The sequence below is a fragment of the Pogoniulus pusillus genome, chromosome 5 (assembly GCF_015220805.1).
Source record: "Pogoniulus pusillus isolate bPogPus1 chromosome 5, bPogPus1.pri, whole genome shotgun sequence".
Classification (NCBI taxonomy): Eukaryota; Metazoa; Chordata; class Aves; order Piciformes; family Lybiidae; genus Pogoniulus; species Pogoniulus pusillus.
The window spans coordinates 6,501,834-6,518,201 of record NC_087268.1 but is presented as its reverse complement, the minus strand read 5'-3'; the positions used below and the strand labels follow the sequence as shown (position 1 = coordinate 6,518,201).

General features: G+C 43.2%; 1 protein-coding gene across 9 annotated transcripts in view; it reads left to right on the top strand.

Moving 5' to 3' along the window:
* Positions 1-16,368, top strand: part of PHLDB2 (pleckstrin homology like domain family B member 2) — a 78,455-nt gene that overhangs the window by 42,361 nt on the left and 19,726 nt on the right. For 4 of the 9 annotated variants that reach the window (XM_064143110.1, XM_064143109.1, XM_064143118.1 and 1 more), the window contains exons 7-13: positions 575-703; positions 7,630-7,785; positions 8,539-8,649; positions 9,386-9,475; positions 14,043-14,186; positions 15,055-15,228; positions 15,913-16,053. In XM_064143110.1, coding sequence (XP_063999180.1) covers positions 575-703; positions 7,630-7,785; positions 8,539-8,649; positions 9,386-9,475; positions 14,043-14,186; positions 15,055-15,228; positions 15,913-16,053 — 945 coding nt within the window. The remainder of the gene's footprint in view (positions 1-574; positions 704-7,629; positions 7,786-8,538; positions 8,650-9,385; positions 9,476-14,042; positions 14,187-15,054; positions 15,229-15,912; positions 16,054-16,368) is intronic. The other 5 variants (XM_064143114.1, XM_064143113.1, XM_064143111.1 and 2 more) reach the window with 4 other exon arrangements.

The window sequence follows — 16,368 nt, the reverse complement described above, 5'->3', positions numbered from 1 at the left end:
TGAAGGTGCTATAGAAGGGCACATAGCCATGTAATTTATTCTCCTCGCAAGATCCATTTTCCCCTCACTGACAAACTACAGTAATTTTCCATCCATTTTGCATTTTTTCTTTTCTTCTTCAGTCACCTCACTACCATGGCTACAATTACCTCCATTTCATTTATTTTTCTTTCACTAGGTGGAGTCTCCTTTGCTGGAGACATTCAAAACCCGCCTGAATGCCTTCCTGTGTGACCTGCTCTGGTAGGGGGGTTAGACTAGATGATCTTTCAAGGTCCCTTCCAGCCCCTGTGTGTGTGTCCATAGGTGAGATGAGTGTTTAGGCAGTGGGTTTTAACAGCATCATGTAGGCATGAGTCCAAAACAGTGAGGAAGGAGAGAATTAATCACCACAGTAAAACAGTTGTTTTGTTTTAGTCATTTTGCATCCCAGCGCTGCATTTCAACTAACAGATTTCTGTCTCTGACCTGCATTCTTCAACTATTTGTTAAAGCTTTGCCACAGACTATCATAATCACTAATGACTGCTTGGGTTTGAAGGTAATTGTGTTTATTTTCTGGTTCATGCTTCAGGAAAAATTAAAACTTGATGCTGAGAGGGAAAAACTAGAGAGGCTTCAGGAGCTTTACTCCGAGCAGAAGACGCAGCTTGATAATTGCCCTGAGTCCATGAGGGAACAATTACAGCAGCAGCTGAAGAGGGTCAGTAGCAAGTTTTGAGATTGCACTCATTTTTTTTCCCTGTTGATTTTCTTCTTTCTTTTTTTTCCTCTTTTTTTTCCCCCTTTTCTTAACATACTCTGTTTAAGTATCCAGTGCTCGAACATCTTTGCAAATTGTGATTGGAAATAGTCACAAGGGTTATGGTATTTCTGTGGGATGCTTGTAACAGATAATGTGCACAGTGGCAAACAGGCAGATTAGAAAGCATTTTGTCTTGAATGTTTTGAAAGCTTTGGGTTACCTGCCTGTCATTAGTATCTTAGGCCTGCTGGGCAGCGTGGAAGCTGTCGTGATATTTAGCTGGATGATGGAGCATAGGTTGTTAGCTGTGTGAGCAAAGGTAGGGGTTGAGCTTTGGTCAGGGGATAAGCCATTTCAGCAGCACTTCCCAGCTGTTGGTGTTCCGTCCTGCTGTGCACTCCTCCTCTGTAAGTGGCTGTCTCAGTGAAAATCATAGAATCTTAGAATCAACCAGATTGGAAGAGACCTCCAACATCACCCAGGCCAACCTAGCACCCAGCCCTATCCAATCAACTAGATCATGGCACCAAGTGCCTCAGCCAGGCTCTTCTTGAACACCTCCAGGGATGGTGACTTCACCACCTCCCTGGGCAGCCCATTCCAATGCCAATCACTCTCTCTGGCAACAACTTCCTCCTAACATCCAGCCTATAGCTCCCCCGGCACAACTTGAGACTGTGTCCCCTTGTTCTGTTGCTGGTTGCCTGGGAGAAGAGGCCACCCCCCATCTGGCTACAGTGTCCCTTCAGGTAGTTGCAGACAGCAATGAGGTCACCCTCATTGCTGAGCCTTCTCTTCTCCAGGCTGCACACCCCCAGCTCCCTCAGCCTCTCCTCATAGGGTTTGTGTTCCAGGCCCCTCACCAGCTGGATAACTTCTTTTTCACTATGTAACTGAGCTGTTAGCCTCAACTGTGCTTCTAAGAATTCATTCTGAAAATCATGCTGCTTATTAAAATAGCTTTATTTTCTTCTACTTCTGTGTTTTCAACAGCTGCACATTGGTATAATAACTTTTCCCTACAGTCTAAATGCAGCTTGATTTTATTTTGTATTATTTGCAACCAAATACAGTGTTGTCTGTGTAGATACAGTAAGCTGCTGTGGAAAGATTTTTAGTGTTCATTAATGTTAAGTGAGTGTAACAGGTCAGCACACAGTAAACGGGTTAACCCACCTGTCTCTTCCCCCAGCACAGAAGTGAGTGAAAAGTAACACAAAGGAAATCTCCAGGCTGAGATAAAGAATTAAGAGTTTACTGAGCAAATCAGATAATAACAGTGCAATGCCCAATTACCTTACCCTATTTGCAGAAAAAGCACAGCAGAAAGCAACAGCAAGCAGAAAGCAGTGAGCTAAAAACCCCAGCCAGGGATCTACTCCCTTATCCCTCCCTGTCCTGCTGCCATTCCAGTGGAAAAGAGCCAACTCCCAAAACCCAGAACTCAACAGCAACAACTCAAACAGGAAGCCTCCCATGTTACAATCTGAACTTCAAGCCCCATGATACTTTGCTCCAGCCAGCACTTTCATAGAGTCATAGAATCAAGCAGGTTGGAAGAGACCTCCAAGATCACCCAGTCCAACCTATCACCCAGCCCTGGCCAGTCAACTAGACCATGGCACTAAGTGCCTCAGCCAGGCTTTGCTTGAACATCTCTTCTTTTAACACAGAGGATATTTTGTCAGTCACTGCATTGCCCCCTTCAGCAGATAAGTTAAATGAGGTGCTTTAGCCAGCATGATTTGTTCAAATACATCTCTTCATTGTGCTATTTGATCTGGGCATTATGTAATCAGCTTTGATTAGAGGTATTGCTATCATCTGCTGTGCTTGTAATCAATCAATCACCATTTAATTAGTTTCCTATGGTAACACATCAGATGCCACCAGGTGATGCCGTTTGCCATTAGCTGGCTGTTGGAGTCTCCTCCCACCCCAGGTGCAGCCACTTTGCCCTCCCTGCCCACTCCCCTTTATATTCTGCCCCAGAAGGTCAGAAGCCCCAAGTTAGGCCCATTGTGGGCCAAGGGATCCTCTGCCTGGCGTCCCTGGTGAGTGCCCATGGTGTGCACCGGGTGAATTGGTGGAGGATTTCAAAGGCCGGGGGGCCTGGTGGCCCCCCGGCTGTTAGGGTTAGGCTCAGCAACCATTGCAATGTCCAACATCTTCCACGGGTGCTGGGTGTGTGTCCTTGCTGGAGCTGATTGCTTTTGTAGGGTATTTTAGCTGTTTGAGGCTCTTGCCTTGGGCTCTGAGATGGCTGTAAGAATGGTGGTGGAGAAGAGAAGCTCTTTGGGCAGAGTGAGAGGTAAGCAGGTAAGGGCAGAGGGGAGCAGGGACTGCTTTAGGAAGGTGAGGTGTGGTGGAGAATCAGATTGTTAGGGACTGGAAGGGACCCTGAAAGATCATTTAGTTAGGGTTGGCATCAATGACCATTGCTATAGCATGCATGGGTGCTGGGTGTGTGTCCTTGTTGGAGCTGAGCTTTTCTGGGTGATATTTTAGCTGTTTGATGGTCTTGCCCCAGGCTCTGGGGTGGGGATGAAAACAGTGGTGGTAGAGCAGAGCTGTTTAGGCAGAGTGAAAGGAGGGAGTAGGGGCGAGGTGAGGGTTTGGCAGGGAGCAGGAGGTGCTATGTGTAAGTGAAGAGTGGGGGAACAAGAGTTTCAGTTTGAAGCTGGTATGATGGCAGCATGGTATGAGTAACAGCAGCAAATATTTAACTTAACCCACAACAGTAGATTTTACAGCACAAATATATTTAGCTTAAGTAGGGGGAAAACAAATTTTCAAAGCTTCAGTATCACAGAAGCCATCTGAAAGTCAGCTTTGATTTTTATTTCTTAATTTTCTTTTTTCTGTTTTGAGCTTTTTATGTCAGGCATAAGTTCTCTAACAGCAATGCCAAAAAAAAAAAGGCAGAAGAAGAAGAAAGAAAGGCTTTTCTGATTTATAGGATACCTTCTTTACATTTTGAGTTGTTTGCAGAATTTTGTTTGGGGGTTTTTTTCCAAAGAGAAAATAGTCTGGCTTTGGAAATAACAATATTAAATCATTCTGTACTGAGAAGTTTGCTGGTTTTGAGACACTGAAGTATTTTTTGTAAGCTGTTTGGTGGCTTTTTTTTATATATATATATAAAAATACATATTAAAGAGGTAACTGAGCCATTCCCATGGAGTTGCAAACCTTAAGGTATTAATTCATATGAAGCTGCAGTCCAGTTGCTGTGGAGTGCTACTAAACCCCTTTTCACTGCTGACCACTAAGAGGCTGCAGGAAATCTGTTTGGTTCCAGTTTTTAAGTTCTATTCAATTCTTCCAAGTTGTCTGAGCAATGATTTTGGATATGCAGAGTAGGACAGAACTTGAAAAGTGGAGGTGCAGAGAAGTGTCAAGTTAGTCCTGTTGTATGTTATTCCAGGCTGAATGGATGGACAGTGAGCTGTGGCTGGTGTGGTTGGCGCAGCAGAAGCTGTCGCTGAGTCAGTGTGTGGTAGATCTCACGTGGCTGTGAAGTATAGCAGCAGCTATGAAATTACTGTAAAGGTCCTCCCCAAAACAAAAATTATCTTCTTCCCCCCAAATAAGCCTGGTACAGGATGAAATAGATATCTGACTCTACAGCAGGTTATGTGGTGCTACTTTACTGTCATAGACTGTCATAGAATCAACCAGTTTGGAAGAGACCTCCAAGATCATCCAGTCCAACCTAGCACCCAGCCCTAACCAGTCAACTAGACCATGGCACTAAGTGCCTCATCCAGGCTTTTCTTGAAGACCCCCAGGGACGGTGCCTCCACTACCTCCCTGGGCAGCCCATTCCAATGCCAATCACTCTCTCTGTGAAGAACTTCTTCCTAATATCCAGTCTATACCTACCCTGGCACAACTTGAGACTGCCAACACAGAAGGTTTGAATGTGGTGAATTCCTTTATGCTTCATCTCCAAGACTTCAGCAACTTCTTAACTTGTGCCCGAGAAATCAAGCAACCATTTTCACTGTGGTAGCTGCTGCAGGGTGGGTCTGGGTGGGACGTGGCAGTTAAAAACTGGCACAATGCTTCCTGGTGTCTGCAGTGAATATACTCTCTTCCTCTGGGACATTTCATTGGAGACTCTTGGAACCTGAGAGAAAGTATTGATCTTCCTGATGGCTTATTTCAAGTTAATTAGCACACTCCATCCTTCAGCGTTAGTATGAAAGCACCAAAGCTTATTTGTTCTCATGTGCTGCTTGGGTTTATAGAGATAGGAGTAAACAAATAGGTGCAAAGGCACTGTTCAGTGCTAGGAATTTAGCTTTGTCTTCAGCTAAAATTCTCTACTCTTTTACAGACGAGACAGGCCCATGGGAAGATCATGTCTGTTGTTTGTTTGTTTGTTAACAGATTACAGGTGACAATAGTTTGATGTCTCTTGATTTTAGTGAAAGGGAGGGAGTACACTGGGTGTAACAATGTACACTTTTACCATGGACGATTATCCTCCTACAAAAGCTACACTGCTCAGTAGGATCCTAGTGAAGGTTATGAAGGCTTCATATTGCATCTCACAAGAATATAGTGGTTTATGAGCTCAGCTGCCTGCCAGTTGCCTTTCTGGCTATCAATTACCTTCTCTGAAATCACAGAATCAGCCAGGTTGGAAGAGACCTCCAAGATCATCCAGGCCAACCTAGCACCCAGCCCTAGCCAGTCAACTAGACCATTGCACCAAGTGCCTCATCCAGTTCCTTCTTGAACACCTCCAGGGACGGAGACTCCACCACCTCCCTGGGCAGCCCATTCCAATGCCAATCACTCTCTCTGGCAACAACTTCCTCCTAATATCCAGCCTATACCTTCCCCTGTGCAACTTGAGACTGTGTCCCCTTGTTCTGTTGCTGGTTGTTTGGGAAAAGAAAAGACCAACCCCCACCTGGCTACAACCTCCCTTCAGGTAGTTGTAGACAGCAGTGAGGTCACCCCTGAGCCTCCTTTTCTGCAGGCTGCACACCCCCAGCTCCCTCAGCCTCTCCTCATAGGGTTTGTGCTCCAGGCCTTTCACCATCTTCATCGCCCTAATCTGTTCCTCTGCCTCAGTAGCAACTAATCTGGTACAAAATAGCCTGAATTTATTGACTTTCGTGGCTCAGGCCAAGTCCTTCTCTTTGTATTGAGTGATGGAGATGGCAGGTTTGATTGGAGCTGTAAGTAACTGCTTGTGAATTTTAGCCCAGGCCTTTTGCCTTCACTATTTGCTGCAAGTGAGAGGCACATCTTTGGAGAATGATGAAAATATGTTGTTATTTCATATAGTAACTTGGATTCTTCAGTTTCAACATCCTGTGTCTTCCCCTGATACATGGAAACCTGGGCTTGAGTGCCTTCCTAGAGATGTCTGCTTACCTCACTCACTAATATTTGGCTTGGGGTGAAATAAGAAAAGGAGTTAAGATTTCATTGTTGTAAGATAAGAAATTGCTTACAGGATATAAATTATCTTGTGTTACATGTACAATGGGCCTGGTTTAGTGAGCTCTAGTATTTAATACTGAAACCACCCTTTTCTATACAATTCTGGAACCTGTAAGTAGGAGTTTGTGTTATGAGTACACAGACGTTGCAGGAGAAAGATGAGCGTTCAGTTCTCATGCCAAAAAGGCAGATGTATTCTCATTTCTCAGGTCTTTTCTGCAGCATTCATTCAGCCACGTTTTTTTCCTTGCCCAGGGCAACCCAGAAAAGTAGATTAATGCACCTAGTGGCCAAGGTGGAAGTACTAGGTCATGAGTTGTGTCTTTGCACAGGGAGCAAGCGATCCACGATCAGCCTCTGCCTGAGCAATGCACATGGCTGGGCATCACTGCTGAGCAAACGGCAGTGTGCTGATGGCAGGCAGCCCCACGTATGTTTTGTCTTCTCTGGTACTTGTGCACAGTGCTGGTGCTTGAAATAGACCAGAAGAAATTCTAACGACAGTTCAGACTCCTTCACCTGCGTGTGTATTCCCACGTTAGTTAATTCAGTGTGCTGCTGAATCCCCGGTGTGACTGGGATGGTAGTTTCTGTTCTTTCTGGTTGGTTCAGAAACTGCATTGCCTTGCAAGATTGTCTACTGTTTCTCTGCTGCCTCTTCTTTGCATTTAAACAGCCGTGACAGCCTGCTTCTGGAGCAGGATGCTGTGGCTCAGACATCAGTGAGTGTCCACAACTGAGCCTGCACAAAGGTGAAACGGCAGTCACTGGGAATACTGGGGGCACTAACTCCAAGTTCCAGTGGTGTGCTGACACTCTTCTCCTCTTACCTTTAGCCTTATATCACACTCTTTCTTCAGCTTTCTTGCTGGCCTCACTTGCCTTAGGAGCCAGTGTATAATCAAAGTGATCTGCATGACTGTGATTAGTCTGTGGTTGTTCAGTCATTTTGGTGTCAGTTTGCCACACCTAACTCCTTGGGTACCCCTAAAGAACCTCCTGCAAGCCCTTCCTGTAAGGTTGGGTCGCTGCATTTGATAAGCAGATGCTCTCCTAGTTTGGCATGTGACAACTTCATGAAATGGGCTCAGGTTTTGGTGGTGTCATGGCTAGATTACATCAGAGTGATCTGCCCGGCCAGAGTCTGCTTACTCCTTAGGAGGCTCCAGTTTGCTCAGAGGGCTACAAAACAGCTCCTTCTTCGTGCAGGTGCTTCACCTTTCTCAGCACAGGGTGTGGACAGTAGGAGTGATGTAGAAACCACACTCTTAGTGTAGCAGTAAGTCATTAAAAGCATTGAGCTTTTGTTGTGTGAGATGTGTAAATACCATTTTTGACTGAGGAATGTGTGTGTGTGTGTGTTCAAAAGTATCTGTACTCTGGTGTCAGTGACAGTATGATTACTTGTTTTTTTCACTTAGGATGCTGATCTTTTGGACATAGAAAGCAAACACTTTGAAGATCTGGAATTTCAGCAGCTTGAACATGAAAGCAGATTAGATGAAGAGAAAGAAAATCTGACACAGCAGCTCCTGCGTGAAGTAGCTGAGTATCAGCGCAGCATCGTCAGTAGAAAGGTAAAAGCACTCATTCTGCGTTCATTTGTTCTTCATCACTGAGCAAAAAGGAGATGAAATAGATCTACAACCTGCAAAGCTTTCCTCCTTGAAAAAGCTTTTGAAGCAGAGCAAAGATGATGACCTATTAATACCCCACACAGAATAAAATCAGACTTCCTTCTCCAAAAGGAAGCGAATCAATAAAATTCTGTGCTCTAAAACTCTCTGCTATGTTTGTATATTTGCATGTGAAAATTAACTCCGTTTGCTTGCTACAGAAAGTACCAAAGTGTTGTGTTTTCTCCCTTAAGAGAGGAGATTTTTACACTTTGGCCAAACCTGCAGTTGTGTTATGCTCATGATTAGTGCTGATGTCAAATTATTTTACTAAGATAATATCAGAACTGCAAACTAAGAAAATATCTTCATTTTAAAAATCAGTTGCAAAAGTCCTGTCTCTAACCAATTACATGCCAGTTTTCTAGAGATGGGGAGTTGCATTTCTAAACCAATTTTATCCAGTATATGGATGTTAGCCACCATATTCTCAAAGAACACATGCAATTATTCTTTTGTTTCACCTATTGAATAAATTCTCTATTTATTGTCCAAATCTTATTTGTCTCTTTCAGTAGAGTTGTCTTGCAAAAGCTTCTTTTCCCACTGCTTCCCTCATATAAATGAATGAACTCTCACAAACAGGATCTTTGCTCTAGGTTGTGCTTTGAAAATGAAAGGATGTAAATGACAATTATTTTCTTCTTATACTAGGAAAAGATTTCTGCTCTCAAAAAGCAAGCCAATCATATTGTCCAACAAGCACAAAGAGAACAAGATCATTTTGTGAAAGAGAAAAACAACTTAATAATGATGCTGCAAAGGGTAAGTATCTATTGTCTTTCAAATATTTTTATCTTGTAGTAGAACAGCATTTGGTATAATAGAAGAACTCAGAGCACAAGACAAACATCTGTTCTGCAGAAGGTAGCAAACAGGTGATAATGTGACAAACGTTGTTTGTATCCATTAACCTTTAAAACATCACAATTTTTGCTGTTAATTAGCAGTTTTCCTAAGAGAGTCATATGATAATGGAGAAAGTTCTAGAGGTGTCCCTCTTCCAGAGGACTCAACCACAGGCACCCACCCAGGTGCTGGAAGCTAGAAGCCTGTGCAGTCCTGTCTTGATGCTGGAACTGTGCACTGAGAGCTCAGGTTTTGGGCTTGTAATAGCCCATACTAGGCTGCCAGATATACAACTGAACATCAGCTAACACCTGGTTAATAAGCTGGCACGAGCCCTTTATGTCTGTTTTAGGTTTTACTTTTAGGAGTAAGAGAAATAGTGAATAGATGAAGTAGAATCAGTATTTTCAAAACACTGAAACAAGACCCATGTCGTTTGACTGTGATTATTTAATAAAGTCTTTCACTGTCTGTTCATTCTGTACCTCAATTTCTTGTTCAGTTTTGCAGTAACTGGATGAAGCTGAAGCTCTGCTGTGCAGCTTCTAGCCTCTTGTCCCAGCATGTTTCTTTATATGGTTATGAAAATGGCTATCCTTTGTTTCCATTATATAGCTGTTGGTATTTCACATGAAATATCTGATTTTAACAGGAAAAAGAGAATCTCTGTAATCTGGAAAAGAAATATTCCATGCTTTCTAGAGGAAAGGGATTTCCTGTCAGTCCCAAAAGTCTAAAAGAGGTAAAGAGACTCACAGCTTTTGACTTCACCTTAAGTAATCTTTAATACCTCTTCATACCAAAGCACTTCAGTATTCATACTTGGGGTTTTTTTTGAGTTGTGGTGAAATTACTGTTGTAAAGCTATTCCATGAACTTCTCCAAAAGCATGGGTGAGCAAAAATGTCTCTTGACATTTTCCCTGTTGTGTCTGGTGTTGCTTTAATCTCTTGCTCTGGAAAAACAGTGGGGGTTATGTATGTGTGTCTGATTTTTCTCAGAATATACAATTACATTTCACTGAAGGGAAGAAGATTAAGGTCCAGAAATAACTCTAGTCAAGTACAAAGGCAGTTCAGTCGTATTTTTGCATTGTAGGTTTCATCACTGCCTCCCCTCATACTCTATTCCAAGGCTCTGTGGTAAAGCATGACAAGTGCACATTTTGGTGTTTATAAAAAGCATTGTTGTGGTTGTATGAATTCTATGGTGTTATTTATTGAACTGCTTTGAATAGTTAAAGGCATCACATACTTCTTTGCTGATAAAAGCTGGGTGAATTTGGGTAATGCACAAAAAAACCCAGAATTTACCTGGAATTGTCAAGACTTGATGGCTTCTGAGAGTAGCACTTTAATCCACAAGGTCAGTGTCAGGTAAGCCACAGCCCCTTGCAAAGATTCACTCAGCACATATGGTGTTAGCATTAACTCAGATTGGGTTTTGCTCAATGAATCCACAGCTAAACACAAAATTACAAATGGAGAAGTGGAAAATCCAGCATTTAAAACGTGCCGACAGTGATCTATGGCTGCTTCATTAACTTCTGCCTAAGAGGTCTGACTGGACTTGTCAGATCTACTTGCATTGAAGCCCTGGACAAGGTCTGGCACATCTAATTTTGCAGGTGTCACTGTGGGAAGTTGGGCTCTTGCAGTCTAAAGCAAGCACATGTCCTTTCAGTACCTGGAAGGTGTGATTTTGCTTGTTTGGCCTTCAAGAACCTGGGTGGACTAGAGGAGGTGCCACTGGGGGTTGGGCATCTCTCCTTACTGCAAGCCATGTTGCAGACTTTCAGTGTCCTAGGTTGAGTTCTGACCTGGACATCTGACCTCCCACAAGGACATCTAGCAAGTCTAAACTTAATTTTTTTCATTTGGAGATGTATCTGTTTATTCTCTTAGTGGACAGTGGGCTCTATCTCTGATTTTTATCTTCCTGTCTACATAATGGTTTGTCTAACCACAACACAAGAACCTAATGGTTTGTCTAACCACAACACAAGAACATGAAGTGAGCCTGACACTCTTTTTATTGAATCAGATTATTCAGCAGTGCCATTCTGCTCACCACAGTTAAGTCAGTTAGCACTTACTGCAAGGCAAATGAAACACAACAGCATGGGTTTGCTGTTTCATACTCAGTGTCCCCATAGGCCCTGTCCTATAAAATAAGTGGTTTTTTCTTGACAGATGTTGTATTTGCCTCAGTCCAACTTAATTTTTCTCTGCTTTGACACCTTTAGAAATCAGGCACCAAGTGGCACAATAGGCTTAAGCAAGTTGCCTGCACGCAGGCGTTCATTTCACCACACGTTGCAGTGTTTCCCAGCCCCTCCTCAGCAAAGCACACACTTGTAACTCTCTGCCATCCACCCTGCAGCTTATGCCCTGCGTGCACAGCAATAGAAAGTAACATGACCTCCTGGAAAGATGCAGGATGCTTATCCTAGCACCTAAGTAAGTGAGGATAACACTTAGGTGAGGATAATCAATGCTGTTTAAAAGTCCAGCATTGGCAGAATTATTTGGATGCCTAATCTGACTTGAACTCGATTTTTTTTCTTTAATCTAATGTAACAGGGGTCTGAGCTAATGCACAGACCAGGCATTTGTTACTTGCTTTTTGGGGTTTTTAACTGCATAGTGAATCCTCATTGGAGTTTTGAATCTGAATGAATGCTTTCCATATAATGGTGAAAGTGCTTTTATCCTCTTAAAAAAAATGAATACAATATTGCATTCATAGACTTGGCCAAGTTTTGGTTGCCAGTATGCTGCTGCTGCAAGATAGTTAAGCAAGTTTTATGTTTATTCACACTCAACTATATTTTACAGTAATATGGCCACAAACTTTGAGAGGGGAACTTTAGTATATAGCCCAAACTCCTTCTCAGTTAATCAGACAATATCAGAGTTAAGATTCACCTCCTAATTTCTTGAGTGTTGTGGTTACAGCATATAAAACTTCATTTTCAAGAGTTGTATATCTACTTTGACTAGCATAATTGCAGTGAAAATTATGCTGATGGCAGGTTGGTGGATTTTTTTCAACTTGCCTTCTATAATCATTCCCAAATTTCTGCATTTTAAAAAGGAGAGATACTACAGCAGCCTGTGGCATCTCTTACTGAATTACTTTAGTATGCATCCTGGCATGTCAGTGTGTTGGTAGGGTAATTGAAATATAGCCCCTTCAGCACCTTCTCAGTTTGCAAGCAGCTTACCATCTTGATGTTAGAAATATGAGTTATTTCTAACTCATTTTGTATCACATTACTTCAGCAGTGGTTACAACCCCAAGCAGTGCTACAGCCTGGGGACTGAGTGGCTGGAGAGCAGCCAGGAGGAAAGGGACCTGGGCGTACTGATGGATAGTAGGCTGAAGATGAGGCAGCAGTGTGCCCAGGTGGCCAAGAGAGCCAATGGCATCCTGGTCTGCATCAGGAACAGTGTGGCCAGTAGGACAAGGGAGGTTATTCTGCCCCTGTACTCAGCACTGGTCAGGCCACACCTTGAGTGCTGTGTCCAGTTCTGGGCTCCTCAATTCAAGAGAGATGTTGAGGTACTGGAACGTGTCCAGAGAAGGGCAACAAAGCTGGTGAGGGGCCTGGAACACAAACCCTATGAGGAGAGGCTGAGGGAGCTGGGGGTGTGCAGCCTGGAGAAGAGGAGGCTCAGGGGGGACCTCATTGCTGTCTACAACTACCTGAAAGGAGGTTGTAGCCAGGTGGGGGTTGGTCTTTTCTCCCAGACAACCAGCAACAGGACAAGGGGACACAGTCTCAAGTTGTGCCGGGGGAGGTCCAGGCTGGGTGTTAGGAGGAAGTTGTTGCCAGAGAGAGTGATTGGCATTGGAATGGGCTGCCCAGGGAGGTGGTGGAGGCACCATCCCTGGAGGTGTTGAAGCAAAGCCTGGCTGAGGCACTTAGTGCCATGATCTAGTTGACTGGCTAGGGCTGGGTGCTAGGTTGGACTGGATGATCTTGGAGTTCTCTTCCAACCTGGTTGATTCTATGATACAAAGTTAGGTCATTTGTCATTGTAGTCTGGCATCCCATACAGCATGGATTCAAATCCATGTGTTAATCTTTAAATAACATTTGCCCAGTTAATACCAAAACACATGCAGTCTTTGTATTCTGCCATTATATTTGAAAGCTACCTGCATAAGTCTCTGGAGCATCTCTCTTATGAGGACAGGCTGAAAAGAGTTGGGGCTGTGCAGTCTGGAGAAGAGGAGGCTCCAAGGTGAACTTATTGTGGCCTTCCAGTATCTGAAGGCAGCCAAGAAAAAAGCTGGGAAGGGACTTTTTAGGATATCAGGTAGTGACAGAACTGGGTGGGATGGAGCAAAGCTGGACGTGGGTAGGCTCAGACGGGCTGTGAGGAGGAAGTTGTTCACCATGAAAGTGGTGAAAGCCTGGAATGGGTTGGCCAGGGAGGTGGTTGAGGCCCCATCCCTGGAGGTGTTTAAGACCAGGCTGGATGAGGCTCTGGCCAGCCTGATCTAGGGTAGGGTGTCCCTGCCTGTGGCAGGGAGGTTGGAACTAGATGATCCTTGTGGTCCCTTCCAACCCTGACTGATTCTATGATTCCAAGTCCTCTCTGCAGGTAGAAGCACACTGATGTCTGTCTTTCCTCAGTCTGCTGCCTCAGGTTTGTTTATTGCAAAGAGGGGGAAAAAAAAAAGGTGAATAGGAATGACTTACCCTAACAGCATCTTAAGTGAGTCACCTGGTAACACACAGAAGTTAGAAGCAACTTCCAGGCAATGCAAAGAGGAGGTGTTGTGTCAGCATAATTTATAGAGTAGCAATGGCTTGTCCATATGTAAATTCTGCTCAATTCTATGAGTAATTTGTTTTACACAAACTAGTTTATTTGTTAGGCAAGAAAAAGGTCAGGGCAAGGGTTTTTTTATTTAAATAAAGGTTTATTTAAACAAAAAAAAATAGACATGAAATGGATAAATAAGATTTGCTCTTCCTTTCCCCTGTAATCTTCTTTCCCAAGGAAGAGCCACATGATTTCTAAAGGGTATTTACATTTTAGTAAAGTCTTTTGGTCACTTCATGTACATTTGCTTTTTGATTACACAAATGGGTTTTTTTGGCATTAAATGAAGAGTTCTCAGAATCCAGGTATTCAAAATTTGAAAAGCTGAACAATTTTATTCATGAAGTGTTTCAGTTATAACAAATATTTGGCTGTATCGCGCTGAACTAACTTTCATCATACTAGAGACATTAATACTCTTGCACGCCTTTTGGCTTTTGCTTCTTTTAACTTCTCAATTCCTCCTTTTAGGGCTATGTCAGTGTAAGTGAAATTAGTGAGCTGTATGGCAATTCCACGAGTATATCCCCTTCCACTCAGCCCCCCACAGATGCTGAAGCAGTTGCCACTGAGCCTTCCACGGCTGTGCTGACGAGCCAGCCACAAAATAAAGAGGTTTGTTGGAGAGATATTTCCCTTTGTTTGCATTGTTCTTTCATAGCTGACTTTCTGTTTTTCTTTTTTAATCTTTTGATAATGCAACTTGTCAAAAAAATGACCCTAAGGCAAACTGCCATCTGCCACTTACCACGTCAGGTAACGCTTTCACAGTATAGCTGGAGGACTGCTCCGGTTCTAAAGTGTCTTTGATGATGTCTACATCATTAGGACTTCGAAGTCCAAAAACCCTGAATGCTTATTACTCGAACAGCAGTTAGTAACAGTTTGTCAAGCACTGCAATGTAATGCTCCTTTGGTCAATGATCTATGGAAAAGCTTAATAATTAGCATAACGATCACTCGATCGGTGGTGCTTAGGTGTTCATTTGGTTTGGGATTTGTGTTCCATTTTGTTTGGTTTGGGGGTTTTGGTGTTGTGTGGTTTTGGGGGGGATATTTTTCCTGTGAAGTGGTGGAAGCATGTTTTGAACATTTGTGGGAGATGGATAGCTTCTCTTTATCTCCCACAGAGTCTGTCCAGTCTCTGTCTTCTAGCTTGCTCTCTCCCTTCTGCATTCCTTATGATGTTTCTGCTTTTGTAATGACCATGGCAGATTTTCAGTAAGCCCCTGTTTAAAAGGAATGAAATAACCTTACAAATGGAAAAGCCACCAACCTTGGTGCTGCAATGAGGCAGCAACAGGTTTAGAATTTAGCATTTCTGTGCTGCTTCTGGTGGCTCAGTGTGCCTGGAGAGATATAACACATCTCCTTTCCTGCTAAATGCTACCACACAGTGCTAAAACTGCAGCTTGTATGTGCCATATCTTCAAGCAATTCCAAAAAGAAAACTCTGTGTGTAATTTCTCTTTTTTCTATAAAGCTAAGATCACCTCTCTGTTCTGGATTTGTGTTTCCTCACTCTCTTTCTCCTCGCTCTATTGCTCAACTTCCATCAGTCCATTGGCCTGAGGTCATGGCAACTCATGTAGATCCTATTCCTTTATCTGATACACCTCCACCTCTGCCAGCTAAGAAACACCGCAGGCAACAACAGGTAACAGATTCAAAGGTGATAACTTGGGATTACTTTGCTTAGTTTTGTTGTGGTGGCCATCAAGTTGGTTGACCTGTGAAGTCTTTGGAGTAATATGATAGATCATAAGCTGATCATGCTTGCACAGTTTGGCTCTTAAAAGGCACTGCTCATTTAGAAATCAACACAGTGCACTATAGAATGTTGCTGAACAAAATTTCTTTTATGTAAACAACCCAGAGGCAAATACTTATATTTAGGAGCCACTGCAACTGCCAGAAGACTTGCAACAATGAAGTGCAAATGGCTACACTTGAAATCCTAGATTAACTTCTCATATACATTTGACCAGTGCCTCACAAAAGCTGTATTGGTTTTAAGCCACTAGGTCGTTAGGCTAACTTGTAAAGAAATGTTTTCTTTGCAACTGGATTCCACCTCTGAGGCTTGAGGGGTTTGGGGAAAAAATAGGCACAGGCACATGTATAAAACATGCACATAAAGTGAATATGTTTTCTTAGCATGATTTTAATGTGATGTTAGTAGAAATGCTAGGAAGTGCTGTGAAGCAGGAGGTGCTCTGTGGTTTAGATTACTTTCTTTCCAACGAAGTTCCCAGATTACCTTCAGTGTATTGCCTATAGAGCATGAATGAGCAAGTAGGTCATTTCCTTTTGTCAAAGCTGTAACAAATGACATTTGAAGCATTTCAGAAACCTGGAAGAGCGGAAGAAGCAGCACAGGGAGTGCATGTACTTGAGTGACACTTTGCCGCGCAAGAAGTCGACGCCGTCTGTGTCACCGCATTTCAACAGCGCCACGCTGGGTCGCAGCGTTGCATCTAAAGTAGGTGTCTGCATGCTGTTAGCAGCTTTCCAGTGTCTGTATGCAAACTCTATTACAGGTCAGGTTGGGTAGCAATGTCAGTGTTAGGTAATCCTCCCAAATTCTCATCTGAAATTGATTTTGAAGAATTTCAAGTTGATTAACATACAGTTTGGCCCAGGGAGGTGGTGGAGGCACCATCCCTGGAGGTCTTCAAGAGAAGACTGGATGAGGCACTTAGTGCCATGGTCTAGTTGACTGGATAGGGCTGGGTGCTAGGTTGGACTGGATGTTCTTAGAGGTCTCTTCCAACCTGGTTGATTCTATGATTCTATA